Source organism: Apus apus, chromosome 20 (assembly GCF_020740795.1).
Source record: "Apus apus isolate bApuApu2 chromosome 20, bApuApu2.pri.cur, whole genome shotgun sequence".
In the NCBI taxonomy this organism is placed as follows: Eukaryota; Metazoa; Chordata; class Aves; order Apodiformes; family Apodidae; genus Apus; species Apus apus.
Genome location: NC_067301.1, coordinates 553,246 through 572,171, shown reverse-complemented (window position 1 = coordinate 572,171; position 18,926 = coordinate 553,246). Strand labels below are relative to the sequence as shown.

The following is an 18,926-nucleotide window of genomic DNA, read 5'->3' as shown; positions in this document are numbered from 1 at the left end:
GGGACGTCCCCCCCCGCGCGGGTGGTCGCGCCCGGCCCAGCATCGGGTTACTAGGGCGATGGTGCCGCACCGCGGGGGGCGGGGCCTCGCCGCGGGTCCGGCGCTGCAGCCAATGGCAGCGGAGCGGGGCGCGCGTCTGCTTTGCATGGGCGGGAGTGGCGGGCGCGGCGGCCAATCAGCGGCGGGCGGGGCGGGGCGGGCGGGCCGGGCCCCCCACGAGGGCGCGGCGGAGCGGCGGGAGCGGCGGCGGCGGCAGGTGCGGGGGGAGCGGGACGGGACCGGGACCGGGACGGGGACGGGGACGGGGACCGGGACCAGGATCGGGGCCGGGATGGGGATCGGATCGGGCTCGGGGCGGGGTCGGGCCGCGCTGCGGTGAGGCCGTGCCGCGCCTCACGCCCGTCCCCTCCCGCAGCCGCTGGCCGGTAGCCCGGCAGCGATGCGCGGGGCAGCCGCGGCCTCTTCCCGCGGGGGTACGCTCGCATCCTGGTCTTTGCATCCTGCGGAGGACGGAGGAGGGTGCTCCGGTTGCGGGGAGCCTGGGGCCCGCGGCAATCCCCGGTATCGCGGCCAGCAGCAGGACGTCACCGTCGGTGTTTCCCAAGCACCGTCCCTTGTTGTCACCAGCCTCTGCGCACAGCGGAGACAAACCCTCGCCTTTCCTAACGAAGACGGTGGCTCCGTTAACCGACGTGGCTGGGAAGGAGGGCTCCTGCACAGGACCCCCCTCCCCGCCCTGCCCTTGGCCCTCCCCCAGCCTTGCCGCCCCCCGCGGTGTCCCAGGTCGCTGGCCCCTCCCCAGCCTCGGCCCTGTCAGGCTGGTGGCCGTGCGATGGGGACCCTCGGGGTGGGTAGGAAAGCAGAGCCGTGCTCAGTGCCACCCGGAGGCCAGGACGGCGCTGGCGCCCACCCAGCTCCCCAGAAAACAGCGGGGGCTTCCAAAGCATCCCTGGGGGTCATGGTGCAGTGTCGAGGGAGAATGCCAGAGCAGGCAGGCTGGGCAATATACACCCAGTGTATACTGCTCTATGTACACATCGTGCAATACATTTCCAGTGTATATTGCATATATGTACACATGTTGGACATACGCACAGTATACATCCAGTGTATATTGCATACATGTACATCTTGCATATATGTGCAGTATATATCCAGGATACATTGCATATATATGCACATATTGCAAGTATGCACAATATATATCCAGCCTATATCGCATATATGTAATACACATGCTGCATATATGCAGGGATTTTCCAGCTGGTTAACAAGAAGCACCTCTGCTCGCAGCTGCTGACGAAAGATACACGAGCTGCTTTTTGTTTTCATTAGCATGACTACTATTTCTGTGAGGAGGGCAGAGGGGTTGGGCTGTGGCCTCCCTGCTCAAGGTGTGCAGGGCCGTGGGTCAGACGCGCGGCAGGGCAGGAGCAGGAGCCTCTGTGTGGCTTCCACTGTGTGCCAGGGCAGCAAAGCTGTGGCTGTGCCAGTGCCGGGGAGCACTGCCCCCATGGGACGGGGTCTGCGGCCTTCCCCACCTGCTGCTGCGTGGGAACTGGGCGACCTGCTGGGGTCACCTCTCCCAGCGGTGCTGGGGTGCTTCGGTGCTCGCTGGCCCCATCGCCACACGCTGAGCAGGACTTCGTGGATGGAGAGGCACCAGGTTTCCCTAATTTATAAATGAAAGAAGTGCTGCTGCGCTCTTCCGAATCTCTGACCCCTTTTTGCTGGTGTGACCTCTGGTTTTCAAGCTGAACCTGGCCACGCTGGTGCTGCCGTCGCCCGGGGACTGCGGTGCTGCGCTGCCGCCAGGGACCAGCCTGCTCCAGTTAGTGGGGTGTCCCCAAACCGCACGCTCCGGGGTGGGACTTTTGCCCAAGATGGCCAAAAAGCAGTAGCGGCTGAGACAGGACGATTGGCACTCGGAGGAGGAGGACAGGAGGCCCGGTGGAACGCGGCGGGTGGGTGAGCCCGGTGCCGGGAGGCAGCTCCGCTCCATCGCCTGCGGCCGCCCTTGGTTCGTTATTTAGAGAAAACATCCGGCATGACTTAAGGCACCTGCGATGGAAACGCGGGCTCTGAGCTCCCCGCGACCGCCGGACCAGCCTCCTCTCACCAGGGCTGCGCGGGAGCGGCCGGTGCCCGGGACACGGCTCGCTGGCCCACGCGCGCTGCCGGTGCCGCGCCACGGCGCCGACACGGTTAAAGCACCGATGGGATCGGGAGCCGGACGGCGCGCCACGCCACGGCGGAGCCAAACTTGCCGAGTCAGGATGTGAGAGTGGCAGGGACGGCTCTGCAGCATCCCTGGGTGCTGCCGCATCCCGAGGTTCCGGGGTCTCGGCCTCCCGCCACCGCCAGACGCCTTTTCCCAGGAACGAAGAGGGAATGGGGTAGGAACCGGCACCTGCTGTGTTTCCCCCGCCTGCTTGGCACCGGCGCCGCGTCCCGCAGCCCGCAGAGCCTCAGCCCTGCTGCCAGCTGGGGTTTTTATCTCATTTTCTTTGCCTTCTGACCACGCATCTCCCTTAGCGCGCCAGAGCCAGGTGGGTGCAGCACTGGGGTGGCCGGTGCCACCGGCGGGTCTGCGGTGCCGTGGCGGTGGCGCGGGAAGGGGGGCACAGTTGGGGACCCGCAGGTGCTCGGTGTGACAGACCCCCTGGGTGCTGCCGCAGGTGACGGCAAAGCGGGAATAACCCGTCTGGCGTGTGGGTCTGGGCTGTGTCATCAGCTCCGGCACCGCTCCGGCGCGCACAGCACCATCACAGGCGACCTCACGTGTCGCAGCTAAATCCCCATCGCCTTGTTCATTATCCTAATGAGCGGCTTGTCAATGCGCCTGAGTCTCCCGGCCGGGTCGGGGGGGCCACGGTGGCAGGGGGGAAGGAGCTCTGCAGTAGAGGCTTCCCCGGGCCCGGGAGGGGCTGGGTTGCAGCTCTGCGGATCCCTGCGGCGCCGGGGCGGGGGGTGCGGGCACCCGGCAGGGGCACGGACGGAAGGGTGACAGCAGGACGTGCCGGGGCAGCGTGAGTCCTTGTGCCAAAGTCACCTTTCCCGGGGCATATTGGGGGGGAGTGCATTTGCTGTGTACAAACCCGGCAGAGAGACAGGGATGGGTGCCCGAGTGGGGGGATGCTCCCTGCTGTCTCCCCTCCATCTCTTGTCTCAGCAGCTGGGAGGGACACTGGGGTGCCCAGGGTGGGGGTCGCACCACTCCCCCCACCACAGTGCCTCACCTCTGGGGTCTCAGGCTCCTCGGTGTGTCTGGAGCTTTCACCTCTTATCTTCTCACCATTTCTGTGGGCAATTTCACCTCTTCTCCAACTGCAGCGTGTTTGCAGGCTGTGGTCCACAGGGCATCCCCCCGGGGTTGGTCAGCAGGGCTTCAGCTCCCAGGAGCTTTCTGGCCATGAATCCTTCCAGCATCTCTGCCCATGTCTCCTGCCCCATCATGCTGGCCCGGGATGGGGATGGGGCTGGAGCCAGGTGCCCTTGCACCCAGATCTGAGACATCCTGCAAAAGAAAACTCTTTTCTTCCTTTCCCCTGCATCACCCTGCAGAACCTCCTGTGGTTGCAGTCAGGGTGCAGTAGGGGTCCTTGGGACACAGCAAACTGCCAGCATGGAGGTGACGGGGCTGTTGGCAGCATCTTTGGCTCAGAGGGCCTGGAGCCAGGATACTCCTGCTCCTTGGGGTGTGGAGCCCTGCCCGGTGTGCCATCGGCCCAGCAGCGCTTCCTGGCAAAGTTCCTCCAGTGCCACTGGAGACTTGCCAGCACTGCGCTCGGTACCCCCAGCAACACCACGAGGCAGTGGACGATGGTTGGCAGGTCCTGCCAAGCTCATCCCACCACTCATCCCCAGGAAGCTCCGGCACAACTGGTCCCAAGCCCTCTGATAAGTTTGTGGCTCAGTTTGTGGCAGCGCACCAAGGACACCGTGGCTGGGGCAGGAGGTCTGGCCTTCTCCCCTGCCAGCATCCCCCCAGCTTGCTCCAGCTTCATTATACTGCCACTAATTAAGTGACACCAAGCAGGCAAAAAGCAGCTCTCAGAAGCTCTCACGTGCCAGACAGTGCCTGCACTGGGGGTTGCCACTCACCCTGCATTGTTGCAGGCAGCTGCAGGAGGAGGGGCCTGGGGGACAGCACAGGTGACACAAGTAGCCCTGGGACAAGCTAGGGGGTCACAATGGCACTGGGGGCTCAGCAGGGTCCTGTTTGGGAGGGGGCAGCTCCCTCCTGCCCTCTCAAAAATAAGCCTGGATTTATCCAGTCCACCTGATCTCCTGTCCCAGCATGGCTGCAGCCAAAGGGGAGGAGACAGATGGGGCTCTGCAGTGGGACTGGGGCCTGCAGGGGTTTGGGGGCTGGAGGGGGCTGGCAGTTGGCTCTGCAGGGACCAGCGTGGCTGCTGCAGTTGCTGCAAGGGCTGCACCAGGATGCAGGCATGCTGGGCTGGGATGCTGGAGGGATGAGGAAGGGATGCAGGATGCAGGAGGGCTGCGGGGTGCAGGAACATGGGGCTGGGATACAGGATGTGAGGGAGATGCAGGATGCAGGCACACTGTGCTGGGATGCGGGAGGGATGAAGAATGCAGGCACACCGTGCCAGGATGCAAGCAGGAAGCGTGCCAGGACATGAGCATGCCGTGCAAGGCCACACTCTCACTGTGCCCAGGGCAGCTGGGAAGCTCAGAGATCTCAGTCCCCATCTGAGGAAAAAAAAGCAGCTGGTGACCTGCAGCACAAAGATGGCATTTCACAGGCCTAAAGAAAGATGGATTAAATTTGCAAATTTGCCCTAGTTTTGTAGGGAAGTGTTGTGGTTTTCTGTGCTACTGGAAACTGCTGATGATGTTGCAGGATGGGGAGCGGGAGCAGGACCACAGCTCCTTGGGGAGGCATACTGGATGCCCCCCAGCATGGGGACAAGGACAGGGAGGGTGGGAGGTGCCTGGGGGTGAGTCTCCCTTTCCCTCAGAGCTCCTGCACCCCTGCTCACGACAGCATATGCTGGCTGCAGGAAAAGCTGAGCTATTTTCCATTCCTTGGCTTGTCCCTTGCCTCTGGGGGCTGCTTTAGTCTTAAACACCAGAAATATGTTTAATTTTTCAGGCCCACTTTTCTCCACCATTTCCTGATGTGCGGTTGGTGCCAGCTGGGCTGGCCCGTGGCTTGCCCTGCTCACCTCCCATAGGCAACCAGGAGGGCAAACAGCTGGGCAGCAAGGCAGGCAGCAGGCAGCCCCCTCTGCCCTTCCCATGGGCTCCAGAAGTTTGGGGAGAGCAACTGAATTGGGGATTTATTGGCATAGGGGAGGGGTGGGATGGATTTGAGATCAGCGGTGGGTCAGGAGTGTTGGGGGCTGGCAGGGCTGCTGTACCCTGCCTGCACTGCTGCCTGCACCACTGCCTGTGCTGGGTGCCCATCCGGCTCGCAAGCTTCTGCAACAGGAAGCACCGTCATGGGCGCGCCCCAAAACCCCCATTTCTTCCTCTTTTTCTCTTCCCCGTGGCAGGGGTGAGGTGGCGAGCGGCTCCGGGGAGCCCAGCCCAGCTCCATGTATCCCGAATCCACCACTGACTCCCCAGCGCGACTCTCGCTGCGGCAGACAGGCTCCCCAGGGATGATTTACAGGTAAGGGCACGGGGCAGTGCCGGGGGGGCTCTGCAGGGCATCGAGCCCGGGGTGCTGCCCCGACAGGCGCCGCGGCACCCAGAACTGCCCCAGCACACTTGGAACAAGAACTTCCAGGGCTGCAAAAAACCAGGCGGCAGCAGCAGCACTTGGGGGTGCTGGCACCTGCTGTGGAACGAGCGAGTTGCTCTCAGCATCATGCTGGTGCCAGTATCGGTGCCAGCTGCACCGTGTCCCTGTGATGTGGCGCGGGCACCACCGACCCTCCCTGCGGCCACCAGCTCTGCCACTCAGTCCCGTTCCTTCTTTCTAATGGGGTTTGTGGCATCTCTCTTCTTTCTCCCAATTGCTGTCGGAAGCGCGAGGTACGGGAGCCCAAAGCGCCAGCTCCAGTTCTACAGGTAACCAGCCCTTCCCCTCCCCAACCCCCGGCAGCCCCTGCCCGTGCCCGGCACCGCCACGTGGCACCGGCACCGCGTCTTTGCTAGCTCGCGGGTTTGGCAGTGCGACGTGGGGACCCTGTGTGCAGCTGGGGAGGTGGGGGCCACACTCACCGGGCTCCTCAAAGCGTGCCTGGGTGGTACCGGGACGCAACCATGGGGCTGGGCTCGGGGCGAAGCATCCTGCGCCGATGATGCGCCAGGAAGTGCCTGCTGGCTTTTCCCGAGGGCAGCTCCAGGAACCCGGCCAACCGCTCCGCGGCTCCTTCCATTAAGAGAAGCGTCATTAAGTGGTTCAAAGGCAACGCTTCCCGCCGCAGCCTTTTACCGGCTGAAGTGAAGGCGGCACTTTCCCTGCACACTGCGCCAGCAGCTGCCCCAGCACACCCAGGGCCACAGCAGCCCTGGCTGCAATGGGGTAGGGAGCTGGCCCCCACAAGACCCATGGCCTCCCAGCACACAGTGGGATAAGGAGAGGGTAACCAGCACCAGGGTGTCTCAGCAGCACCACAGTTGTGCCTGTCCCAGTGATGTGCCGCCGCGGGCAGTGCCAAGCCTGAGCCATGGGTGGGTTTTGGCTGCTAAACCACACACCAGAACTGCTGGGCACATCCGGAGCAAAACGCTCTGGAGGCCACCCAGTGCCTGCCACCTCACCCCAGCACAGGGCCCAGAGGAGCCCGTGATTTGGTCCTGCCATGGCCCTGCCCCGGCCCTGTTGCCACAGGGCCCGTGGGAGGGCTGGGACCGCTCCCCATGGCCCCTGGTGTCCCTGGCTGTCCCCACCACCCATGGTGCAGGACCTGTAAGGGCGAGGGTCGGCTGCGGGCAAGGCAGTGATGCCAGCGGTGATAAAGCACCGGCGCATCCCCAGGCTTTTAGTGAAGCAGCTATGAATAATTTAGCTCCCCTTCACAAGGAAGAAAATCCCCTAATTGGGCTAATGGAGCGCGGTGAGAATGCTGGGCTCGGGGGGGCCGGTGCGGCCGCCAAGTGCTTTGGACGCCAAGCGCCGACACTCCCCTAACGCAAAACGTCCCGGTTGTTGTGGGGTTCTTATAGCTGCTGGGACAGCCGGGGCGGGCAGAGCATCACCAGCAGCAAGCAGCGTCCCCAGTGCGGGTGAGTTGGGTTCCGGCAGCGCCGTCAGGGCCAGTGCGGGCAGCGGGGGGTCGCTTGGGGGTTGGGGTCTTTCTGGTTTTAGGCAGGCTGTCGGTTGCCAACATATTCCTGGCTTGGCAGGTGAGGCTGGGCAGACCCTTCCTGAGCAGCTGCCGACTGTCCCCCACTTGTTGTGCCCCTGACGGTCCCATTTCCTGTCCCGATCCCCACTCCATACCTGCAAAACAGCCTTTCCTGCTTGGCACAGTGCTGCTCATCCCTCGGGATTTCTGCTAACAGCCTGGAAGAACCCACTGCTCCGCGTCCTCTCCGCCGTCCTGTAACGTTGCTCAGCTGAAAACCTGAGAGGTGTGGGAAGAGGGGGTCGTGGATTCCCACCCCATCCCCCAGAGCAGCCCAGCCCAGACCCTGGCTCCCTGGCTGCAGCCATTTAATTGCTGCATGGTGAAGCTGCAGAGCAATGGCACAGCTGGCTCAGACTTTTCCCAGCCACTACTGGGAAAGGGGATCCTACCAGGAACAAGAGGATCCTACCTAGAACAAGGGGCTCCCCTGGGACTGGGTGCTATGCCCATGCCCAGCACTGCCCCAATTAAAACCTCTAGCTGTGGAGAGGGGCTGGTGCTGCCAGTCCTGACTCCCAACTCCAGCTCTGAGGTGCGGCAGGTAGAGGAGGCAGGAGGCCAGGGTTCAGTTTGGCTTTGCTGTGGGAGGGGGTCCCCTCTCCACATTTCCCTGTGTTCTCCCAGCCCTGGCTGTGAAGCAGGAGGTTCTTCAGCAGCTTGGGGCATTGCAGGAGCCCTTGGGGCTTTGGTCACCCCTCATCAGCATCTGCTTGGCACTGCCTGGATTTTCTTCTTATTCCTTGAGGTCACACCTCAATGGAAAGTGCACTTTGCATTTGGGTCCCGCTACTGTGAATTTGAGCTCTGTAGGGAAAGAAAACGCCAGTGGTGGGAGCACGGCAGGAGCCTGATACCAGCACAGCTCCAGCACAGTGAGCTCCCAGTGGCTGCTTCAGCAATGGCGCCGCGGTTTTGGCCCCAGTCCCTGCTCCTTATTTCAGACACGGGAGTGTGAGGGACACTGCAGACAGCAGCAGGGAAATCGATGCTGGTGCCACCACTGGCGAGGTCCCATCCGGAGTGGCAGCGGGCACTGCCAAGTGCAAGGAACCCGCTCTGACTTAGGCTATTTTCAGCAGGAGCCCAGCTCTGCCACAGGGAAGGTGTTGGCTGGCAGCACAGGCTGGTGCAGGCAGGGTGACCACTGGCACCTACAGCCCATCTGTGGGTGCCTGCCCTACCTGCACAGCCCCTTGGGGCCACTCTCCTGTCCTGACCTCTCCCACTGCCACCAGATCCTCACTGGCGGTGCTGTGCTACTGCTTGCCCAGCCCCACGGGCTTCCAGGGCTCACCATGTTCCTTGAGGGGATGCAAACCAGTGGCAGCCTGGATGGTGCCAGGGCACATGCTAGGTGGCAGCTGTTTGCCTGGTGCAGGGTGGCTGTGCTGACACCTGCCCCAGCTCCACTCCCCATCACCACCAGCCGCAAGCATCGCCATGTCCCTGCCCTGCCACCCTCCCTGTTCCCATTGCTCTCTGGCTCCTGCCACTGCTTTGCTCCGCTGAAGTAACTGGCTTGGCCATCACCCCTGCTCTCCCCTCCTGGCTCCAGACCCGCCGCTGATCCTAACAGGGTGGGTGCCACCACGCTGGCACCACAGGCAGGGCTCTGCCCCGAGTGCAAGCAGAGCTCGGCATGGCGCTGAGGCACTGTCCCAGCTCTCTCCGTAGCATCGCTGAGTGGTGGGCAGCAAGGCAGGCAGCAGGATGCTCTCCATGACATACAGCGAGAGCCTGCGCAGCGTGGCCAGCCGGCACCCCCCCGAGTGGGGGCTGCCCCCAGCCCCCCGCCCAGCCGACGGGCTGGAGCTGCGGCGGCTGCGGGACGTGCGGGCGGCGGCGCGGGCCAAGACGCTGGAGGAGTTCCTGCGGATGCACGGGCTCTCCCTGGCCGACAGCACCGCCCACGCCACCGGCATGAGCTACAGGTAAGGCAGCACCAACGCTTGCTGGGGCAGCCAACGTCGCCAGATGTGGGAATGGAGCAGGGAATGATTCTTGGTGATGATTTTACATCTGGTCGGGGAAAAGCCTGGCAGGATTCCGGCGGGTTCCCCATGCGGCACCGTGGTCGGGAAGAGCTAGTGCCCTTGGCACCAAGGCAATCCCTCGCCGTTACTCTTGCTGGTTTGATGGTCTTTGACCTTCTCCCTTGATTTTCCTTTTTGCTGTTGGGACATATCCAAGTGCAAACCCACTTGGTGCTGTTAAAAGGGTGCTGGAGCCACCAGCACTGAGCTGCTTTGTCCCTCGTGGAGCATTCGTGGCTGAGCTGGCGCTCCATGAATTTTGCATGCGGGTCCTGGGCACGGCACGTGGCGTCTCAGGATTTCAGCTGACACTTGTCCTTGTCATTACCTGCTGGTGCTGGGGAGGACACGCCGAGCAGCCAGAAGGTTGGCCATGGATCCTCAGAGGGCATGTGGCTGGCTTTCTGGTATATCCCTTCCCAGTCTCCCCCAGCATCACCCAGTAATGCAACTGGGGTGGGGTCATGGGGACTGTTGCCCCTGTGACAGTGCAGGGACGGTGCCCCTGGCCCCCCATTCCAGCGAAGCCCCCAGGAGGCCAGCAGCTCTGCTGGCTCCTGCTGTGCCATGCCACACCACGGGTCAGGTTGCCCTCAGCTCACAATGACGGAGGTAACATTTACCCAGCAGCAAGAGCCCATCTAATATTCATGGGGCATTATTAATTGATAGGAAAAAGCTGGCACAACCTCCCCCCCTCCCAGTGCTGCCCCTTTGGGCAGGTGCCTGCTGCCCCCCAAATCTCTGGGCTAGCTCCTCCTTCAGGGAGATGCCGATTGCTGCTGGGTTCTGTCCCCCCCCCACGAGCTGGCACCAGTGGGATTACCCAGCTAAGGAGCTTTGTGGTCGAGGGAAGTGGAGGAGATTACATAGTTTCTTATCAGGTTGGGGCTAAGTGTCCATAATTTAACCCCCCGAGCCAAGCGCCAGCCCCACTTCTTGCTCCTTCCCCGGGAGCACGGCCGGTGGGGCAGCCCCTTAAGTCCCTGCCTCGGCAGGAGATGCCGGGTTGTGTTCCACAAAATGTGAGGCACACTCTGCTGGGGCCACGGTACCGAGAGGGCAACCAGACCAGCTTTGGCAAACCGATGGTGGCATCGCTGCCGCCCGCGCTCTCCCCCAGAACCTTGGATCCACTCCGAGGTGGATGCGCCGGGAGATTTGCATCTGCCTGAGCAGGGGCTCCTGGAGCCCCCCATAATAGGCTGGGCGAGAAGCGTCGCCCATGGGGGGTGCTCGGCAGGGCACGGGGATGCCCTGGGGGGCCCCAGCTGTGCCATCCGGCCCCCCTGCCCGCACGCCGCGTGCTCGCTGCCTGAGCTCATCAGAGATTGAGGGCAGGAGGGGTGCCGGCAGCGCCGCGGCCCCCGCCGTCACGTCGCGGGCGCGGGAGGAGCTCCCGCCTCGCCGGGGGCGCCGGCTAAATTTAGGCAGCCGGGGCGGCCGCCCGCCGGAGCAGGATGCAGGTCTCCTTTGTGTGCTCCGAGCACAGCATCAAGAGCCGGAGCGCGGAGGACCGGCTGAACCGGCAGAATGCCGGCAGTCCCAGCCTCGGCACCCGCGGCAAGTTCCGGGCAGTGGCCATGGTGGCCCGCAGCCTGGGCCAGCTCTCGGTGCAGAACGCTCCCTCCTCCAGCGAGTCCAGCGTCAAGCAGCCGGGGATGAAATACCGGTAGGAGCTCAGGGCCGGGGGCGGTTTAGGAGGTCGGGTGTCCTGCGCTCCCCCGATCCCATCCTGCTCCGTCGGTGTTTCGGCGCTAAAAGTGCTGACCGTGCATCTCTGTCCTCAATGTTTGCTCCTGTCCCTGCTCTGATCCAGCCTCGCATGAAACCGGTGGGATGTGACCCTAAAATCTGGGGTAGAATTAGCAGGATCCCTGGCTCCTGCCGAGCCGGGGGGGTCGCAGAGTTGTGGCAGGCGGTAATTCGCGGGCACACGGCATCCTGACTGCACTGCCGGAGACTCGCTGCCCGGCCAAGTGTGCATGGAGCTGTCAGCCAGGATTTGTCCCCCAGCTGCCACGATGGGTCTCGAAATGAAGGAGTGGCATATGCACGCTGTGCCCCCCCGGCCAGCACCCATGGGGTTAACACGGTCCATGTCCCAGGAACTAGAGCAGAGTGATTGGGGCTTCCCCCCCCCGCCATGATTGTGCACCCAGGCGTGGGGCTGGGGGCTCCCCAGGGACGAGGGTGCACCCAGGCGTGGGGCTGGGGGCTCCCTAGGGACGAGGGTGCACCCAGGCGTGGGGCTGGGGGGCTCCCCAGGGACGAGGGTGCACCCAGGCATGGGGCTGCACCCCGCAGGATGGGGCACACACCACGGTGCAGCCAAGAGCTGCTGCGTGCCGTGATATGGCCAGTGCTGGGTGTGCTAGGCTCCCCCAGAGTCTGCCAGTATCTCGGACGGGCAGCCCGGCAGGGCACTGTGGGGCAGGACAGCTGGCAGTGGCACTGTGCTGCCAGCCCCTCAGGACCCTCCATGGCCAGGATGAGGCTGGTGTCATCGCCGCCATCACGCTCCATGGCCACGGCCTCTCCCCACCACCAAAGGCTCCAAAGGTGCCCACCCCTCCTGGTGCTGGGCGATGCAGCACGGAGGGGAGATGCCCTGGCTTGCCCTCAGACCCCCGGCCATGCCCATGCCCGCGGTTCTGTGCCGCGCTGCTGGCGGTGCCTCCTGGTTGCTACGCGACACGGGCAAGCTGCCGTGGCTCACCTACACTTTATTTATTTTAACACTCCTTCCTCGAGCCTTTGTCATTTCTGACAAGGAACGGGCTCGCCATCCCCGCAGCAAAGGCGGCTGCCAGCCCAGCCCCCTCCCCAAAGCTGTTCTCCAGCTCCTTGTGCCGGACACATTTTTCCAGGATGCTCCATTTCTCCAGGACCGCAGCACCCTATGCCAATGCAAGCCCTGAGCTCCCCTGTGCCGTACTGCAGAGAACAGGCACAGCTCATGCCACATGTAAAACATCCTGGGCCAAACTGCTGGCATACCATCTCCCCCTTCTCCCCCCGCATCCCACAGCACTGTCAGGGGTTCCAAACCCCCCAGCCCTCTCACAGGGAGCCGCTTTGCCCAGGTCACTGCCCACTGCCACTCTCGAGTGCCCTGTGGGCACAGCAGTTATTCTCTGTGCCAGAATTGGCATCGATGCACCTGTGCTGGCTGCACTGCCAGTGAGCCGCGTGCGCCTGGCCTGGGATAGCTTTTTAATCCATTGTGGGATTAAAAATAAAATAATGAAATTAAATAAATAATCATGGGATTAACCTCGCTGCAGGACCATCCCAGGCGGGAATGGGGATGGAGATGAGGGACCGGGGATGGAGATCAGATCAGGGATGTGGATGGGAACTGGGGTGTAACCAGGGATGGGGACAAGGATGGAGACTAGTGATGGGATCAGAAATGGAGATGGAAACCTGGGATGGGATAAGGGACAGGGATGGGGACTGGCCCTGGGGACCATGACTCACCCGTAGGCATGTTGGGGCTCTCTGGTCGCTTCCCTGACGAGTCTCTATCTTCCAGGAACCTTGGGAAGTCTGGGCTGCGTGTGTCCTGCCTGGGTCTGGGTAAGTGCCAGGCTTTGCCACAGCCCCTCAGTGGCTCCTCCATCCTTTCTCTCACTCCGGTGATGCTTTGCCAAGGGAAAGAAAGGGTTTTCCTCTGGCCCAGTGGAGGTTTTGAGATGTAGCCCAGGATCTGTCAAATTATTTTCCCTTTTCCTTCTCTGCTGTGATAGGAAGTGACCGGGCTGTGCTGGGAGCACCACGCTGCACGTGGCAGGGCCAGCCGTGACCTCCACATGCCAGGGCTGTGCCGGGCTGGGAGGGCTGGGGCAGCAGCATTTGGTGCTCACCACACTCACCACACATGCACCCTCTCCTCCACAGGAACATGGGTGACTTTCGGAGGACAAATCACAGACGAGGTAAGGGTCGCGCCTCGTCCCGCCCTGGTGAAGTGGGGACAGGATGGGGTGACACAGCTGCGGGTGCCAGTCTCAGTGCCCGTGGTGTGCTGGAGCTACCATCCCTCGTCTGCATGCTCCAGCACTCACCCCCCCTCACCAACCCTCCCTGCTCTCCCCTCACAGATGGCAGAGCAGCTGATGACTTTAGCTTACGACAACGGCATTAATCTCTTCGACACAGCAGAAGTCTATGCTGCTGGCAAGTAGGTACCCGGCTTCAGCAATGGCACAAGGGGCCTCACCCTGTGCCCCGGCCTCTGGCATCAATGAGCTGTGGCAGTACTGGGAGTCTCCCAGGTTTGCCAGCTGCAAAGCAGCTGCTGGGACAGGGCTGCCAGGGTTTGCCCATGGGGATGATGGATCATGTGGTCCCATGCTGCCTGTGCCTGCCTGCACCACGGCAGGCATAGCCATGCACCCTCGCCGGGACGGTGAGCCATGGCTGCCCAGGCCTGGAGGCACTGAAGAGTGCACACGTGCCCACTTAAAAATAGCAAACTAGCATGTTGGGGAGCAGCTCGGCTCAGCACCAGAGGGGAACCGTGTCCCCACAGCCACCACGTTTGCCTCCTGGTCTACCAGGGACCAGGGCTGGCCCTGACAGCTGCCACTGTTCTCCACGGCCACAGCGGACAACAGCTGATATTCCCTTCCCTTGCAGGGCTGAGGTGGTGCTGGGGAACATCATAAAGAAGAAGGGGTGGAGGTAAGCCAGGCTTTGGCTTTGGCCCTCCATGGCAAAGCCATCACCACCGTGCCATGGGCTGGGGAAAGCAGCAGAGGTGGATGGGTGGGCAGGGAAAAGGCAGGGCACATGGGGCTTTGTAGTGCCACCACTGGTGATACTCTCTCTCTCTCCCTGCAGACGGTCCAGCCTGGTCATCACCACCAAAATCTTCTGGGGAGGAAAGTAGGTAGCACCCACCCCAGAGCAGAGTGCCAGAGTGCACTGAGCTCTCACTTACCTTTCCTTTTCCAGGGCTGAGACAGAGAGGGGTCTGTCCCGAAAGCACATCATCGAAGGTAGGGATGGCAGGATGTAGGAATGGTGGGATGGCAGGATGCTGGCCAGGCGCTGCAAGGCTGTGCCTGCCCCAGCTGCCACGGTGGCTGGTGGCACTGGGCCTGGTGCAGCTGATGGTGCCCTTGGTGCGGCAGGTCTGAAGGCATCACTGGAGCGGCTGCAGCTGGAGTACGTGGACGTGGTATTTGCCAACCGGCCTGACCCCAACACGCCGATGGAAGGTGAGTGCCACGCTCCTCCCTGACACCCTCATCGCCGTCATGGTTGGTTTGTGCCAGGCTTTTAATTCAAGGGCATTCTCCCTTCCCGAGCAGAAAGGGCCCCTCTGTCGCCACGGGCAGCCCACACCACAGTTAAGCCTCTGCCAACCCCCGGTGGGCCGTGGTGGGGGCAGGTGGTGGGAGGTGGTGGGTCTCTGCCCCACCCTGGTGAGCTGCTTGCTCCGCTCCGCCAGCAGCGGCCGACTCCGCTTCTCTCTCAATCTCTTTTATCACCAGGGGACCCATTTAGTTCCTCCAAGTCCCGGACATTCATCATGGAAGGTACTCCCTGCCGCATTGCCCAGCGGCACCACCTGGCTCCCAGTGGCCCTTCCCAGGGCAGAGCCCCTACCTCTCCAAGATGTCCACCCTTGTCCCCCCTCTGTCCCCAGCAAACCCTGCACAGTCAGCGGCAGCACCACAAACACTCCCCAGCTGTTGCACGGTGAAAAGGGAGATTAGCAAAGAGGCTCTCCAGGGTCCTTGCCATGGGCACCCTTGGCAGCCGTGGCAGGGTCCCTGCTCGGCAGGGCAGTGGTCAGTGCGCCAGGGACACGCTCTGGCCCAGCAATCCCGTGCCCACTCCTCCCCCCGCCTGTGGCTGCAGGAGCGCAGCTTGGCTTGGCCCCAGCCCGCATGGCTTAGGGGCTCCCCCCAGGCTCCCTCGCAGGGGGGCTGGGGCTCCCTCCCTCTCTCTCCTGGGTTTTGGCGATGCTTTGGGTCCCTCTCCCCGCAGCAGTGCCGAGCACGGCGCCGGCACCCCACGGGGCCGGGGCAGTGCCAGGAGCCAACTGGCTGCTCTCCATGCTGGGAGAGCCCCGGCATCGCCAGCGGCATGTCAGGGTCAGCCGTGATCCCCAGCACGTCCCAAGCGGCTGCTCCCTCAGTCCCCATCCTGCTCCTTCTCCAAAAGCATTCTCCAGACACAACCCACCTCCTACCTCAGTGCTGGGGAGGGGGGAGCTCGGCAGCCGTTGGTGCAGCGTGAGCCCCCTCCCACTGGTGCCGTGCCCTGGTAACCCCTGCTGCCGCTCTCCTCTTCCCTTGGCAGAGACGGTGCGAGCCATGACCCACGTCATCAACCAGGGAATGGCCATGTACTGGGGAACCTCACGCTGGAGCTCCATGGAGATTATGGTAGGGGCCTGAGGGGCCAGGGGCGGCCACGGCAGAGCAATCCCAGTGCTGCCGGTGACGCTGATGCAATTAGACAGCAGCAGGCTGGAGCCAAGTGCTTGCAGATGTGCTTGAGCCTTAATTATTTTCCAGGGCAGCTCTTGGGGCTCAGGGGGGCCTCAGGGGGGCTCACGGGGGTGGCGTGGTGCTGAGGGTCTCGGCTCTTTGGCAGGAAGCGTACTCCGTGGCCCGGCAGTTCAACCTGATCCCGCCGATCTGTGAGCAAGCCGAGTACCACATGTTCCAGCGGGAGAAGGTGGAGGTGCAGCTCCCCGAGCTCTTCCACAAGATAGGTACTGTGGTGTTGGGGGTCCTGCCCTGGCCCCCCTTGCACTCCCCAAAGCCCAGCACTACCAGGGCCAGCCAGCCCTGTGCCACAGTGCCAGGGACAGCAGTGTCACCCTCTACTTTGTCCTGTCCCAGGTGTCGGAGCCATGACCTGGTCCCCACTGGCCTGCGGCATCGTCTCGGGGAAGTACGATGGGGGGATCCCACCCTACTCCCGTGCCTCGCTGAAGGTGAGCCTGGCCAGGGGTCATGATGGGATGGGGGCAGCAGGGCCAGGGGGTCACGAGCTCCCCTGGCTGCACCCAGCCCCAGTACACCCCTGCATCACCCCAACACCTCCTTTCACCCCCAGGGATACCAGTGGCTGAAGGACAAGATCCTGAGCGAGGAGGGCCGGCGGCAGCAGGCCAAGCTGAAGGAGCTGCAAGCCATTGCCGAGCGCCTGGGCTGCACCTTGCCCCAGCTCGCCATCGGTAAGGGGACCGGGGACACCGGGGACACCAGTGGGGACACTGGGTGTGGCTGGCTACACTTAGCTCTGCTCTCTCTCCTGCCCAGCCTGGTGCCTGCGTAATGAGGGTGTCAGCTCAGTCTTGCTGGGCGCCTCCAATGCTGACCAGCTAATGGAGAATATAGGAGCAATACAGGTGAGTGGCCATTGCCAGCGGTGGCACACGGGGAGGCTTCACCATGGGGAAGGGAGCAGAGCCAGCTTAGGGGGCTTTAATGGGGCAGCACCCACCTGCATGTGCTTTGCTGCTGCAGTCCGACAATGCTCGCTGCTGCTACGCACTGCGCAGGAAAAGGAGGTTGCAAACGTGGCTCAAAGCAAAACCAATGGCTTGGCTTGCTGGGCAGCCGAGCGGCAGAGCTGCAGCTCGGTGGGGCTGAGGCAGGCGCTGAGCCCGACCCAGGCTTCCCTATCTGGGTCGCTCAGCAGCCAGCTGGGGCTTGCAGAACCAAGGCGGTGGGTGGAGGCGGTGAGCGCAGCAGGGCCACGTGCCCCTGCTGGCCGCATCCCCCCGCCTGCACCAGCAGCACGATCCCGACTCCCAGCAGCATCCCCCATCCCCTGCAGGTCCTTCCGAAGCTGTCGTCTTCCATCGTCCACGAGATCGATAGCATCCTGGGCAACAAACCCTACAGCAAGAAGGACTACAGATCCTAAGTGCGCACCGGAGTGCGCTGCGCAGGCCTCGCCGCCCGTTCGCTTGCTTACGCTTTGTTGGAGCAAAGTGGAGAGTGTGGTTTGCACTGCGACCACTGCACGGCTGTGGCCAGGTGGCTCTGAGCGCCGGGACAGCCCCGAGCCCCCCGGTCTGCAGCCGGAGCCAGCGCAGGCAGCACCGGCACAGCGCGGGGCCCGTTGCATGTGTTGCTCCCGCTGCCCACAGTGCCAGGGGCGCCGGGCGCGGGGCGGGCGGGGGTGGGTACTGTACACCCACCAGGCCAACAACACGAAGCTGTTCCCCAGGCTGCGCCCGGCCCCTCGCCTCTGCCCTACCTTGCGCCTGCACTGGCATCACCCCAGCACCCTGGGGCTGTGGTCCCATGGGCAGGGGTGGGATGGGTGGTGATGGAGAGGGGGTACCCACCCCCCACCTGGGCTGAGCGCGGGACTGGGGGCGTGTGAATGTGCCTGAGGGTGCGAGCACGTGTGCAGACACCCAGACACATCCCTGAACACTTGCACATCCCTGAACACAAGCACACTGTGCTTGTGCACAGCCACAAGCAGTGTGTGTGCATAGCACACAGCACCCACAGCCCACACAGCTGCAGCTACACACATACACACACCCTCCCTACAGCTGCCTGTGGAGCTGTAGCTCTACCTCTGCCCCTACAGCTACACCCATCCCTACAGGTATCAGCACCTCTTTGTATCTCTCAGTCTACATACGGAGCTGTACATACACATCCATAAAATTACATACATAATACGTATGCCAACATACAAATGTAGACGTGTATTTGTGTATAGACATGTGTCCATATAGCTACATGGAAATATCCATATATGTAGATACATGGATATATACACATCCATGTATGTATCTATATGCACACATACATGAAAATCACAAATAGATATGTACATAAATGTTTATATCTACAGATATATGTATATATTCACATATACGTGCAGATATCAATACCTAGCTCTATACGTATTAACATACGCCTATATATACATCTACATATCTGTAATTTGGCTATAGCTGGAGAAAATCTCTGAGCCCTCTGTGCAAACACACACCTGCCATATATACACATGACCCCATATACCCACATAAACATACATGTTCATGTAAATTTATGTACCAAACTGTAGCTCCATGCATACACACAGAAGTCTCTCTCAGGATACATGAACCCTCTCACACATCTGTCTATCCAGGTGTGTTTTGGGGGGGCTATGCACAACCACACACACACATCCGCTTTACATATGACCATTTACCTACACATCTTTACATATATATCTATATGTATCTATTGATCTCTACAGAACTACATAGATGTTTGTATGCATATATAAACATATATATACTCATATATGTATAAAATCAAATATATATGTGTATCTGTGCATACACGTATGTATACTCTGTATGTGTAGCTGTATCTATACATCTCCATCTGTATCCATATTTACACTTGTGTGTAAATATATAAAAATTATGAATACACGTGTGTATATATACACAGACCTATATACCTACATATCCATATAGATACATCTATGTAGATATATACCTCTAAGTGTGTTATGCATGTATATATACACATCTATAAATTACAAACATGTATTTACGTACATACAGAGATAA

At 61.6% G+C, this 18,926-nt stretch overlaps 1 protein-coding gene across 5 annotated transcripts; it reads left to right on the top strand.

The window, feature by feature from the left end:
- Window positions 1-234: 234 nt before the first annotated feature.
- Window positions 235-17,500, top strand: KCNAB2 (potassium voltage-gated channel subfamily A regulatory beta subunit 2). 5 transcript variants are annotated; one of them, XM_051637149.1, is made up of 16 exons: window positions 235-256; window positions 5,523-5,641; window positions 6,001-6,042; window positions 12,900-12,943; window positions 13,265-13,302; window positions 13,468-13,547; window positions 14,006-14,050; window positions 14,210-14,254; window positions 14,324-14,367; window positions 14,503-14,589; window positions 15,680-15,765; window positions 15,977-16,097; window positions 16,228-16,322; window positions 16,445-16,565; window positions 16,651-16,739; window positions 17,171-17,496. In XM_051637149.1, exons 2-16 carry the CDS (start codon window positions 5,565-5,567, stop codon window positions 17,258-17,260), a joined length of 1,104 nt encoding a protein of 367 aa, XP_051493109.1. In that variant the 5' UTR covers window positions 235-256; window positions 5,523-5,564; the 3' UTR covers window positions 17,261-17,496. The 5 variants fall into 5 exon arrangements, with proteins under 5 accessions (XP_051493109.1, XP_051493108.1, XP_051493110.1 ...); XM_051637148.1 differs by lacking the exon at window positions 235-256 and adding an exon at window positions 2,242-2,549; XM_051637150.1 differs by lacking the exons at window positions 235-256; window positions 5,523-5,641; window positions 6,001-6,042 and adding exons at window positions 7,600-9,259; window positions 14,866-14,910 and having other exon boundaries at window positions 17,171-17,500.
- The last annotated feature ends 1,426 nt before the right edge of the window (window positions 17,501-18,926 follow it).

Coding starts and splice junctions, on each gene's coding strand:
- KCNAB2 (XM_051637150.1), top strand. CDS start 9,039: ATGCTCTCCATGACATACAGCGAGAGCCTGCGCAGCGTGGCCAGCCGG. Junction 14,911..15,679: donor CCGGACATTCATCATGGAAG/GTACTCCCTGCC, acceptor TTCCCTTGGCAG/AGACGGTGCGAGCCATGACC. Junction 16,566..16,650: donor CTTGCCCCAGCTCGCCATCG/GTAAGGGGACCG, acceptor TCTCCTGCCCAG/CCTGGTGCCTGCGTAATGAG.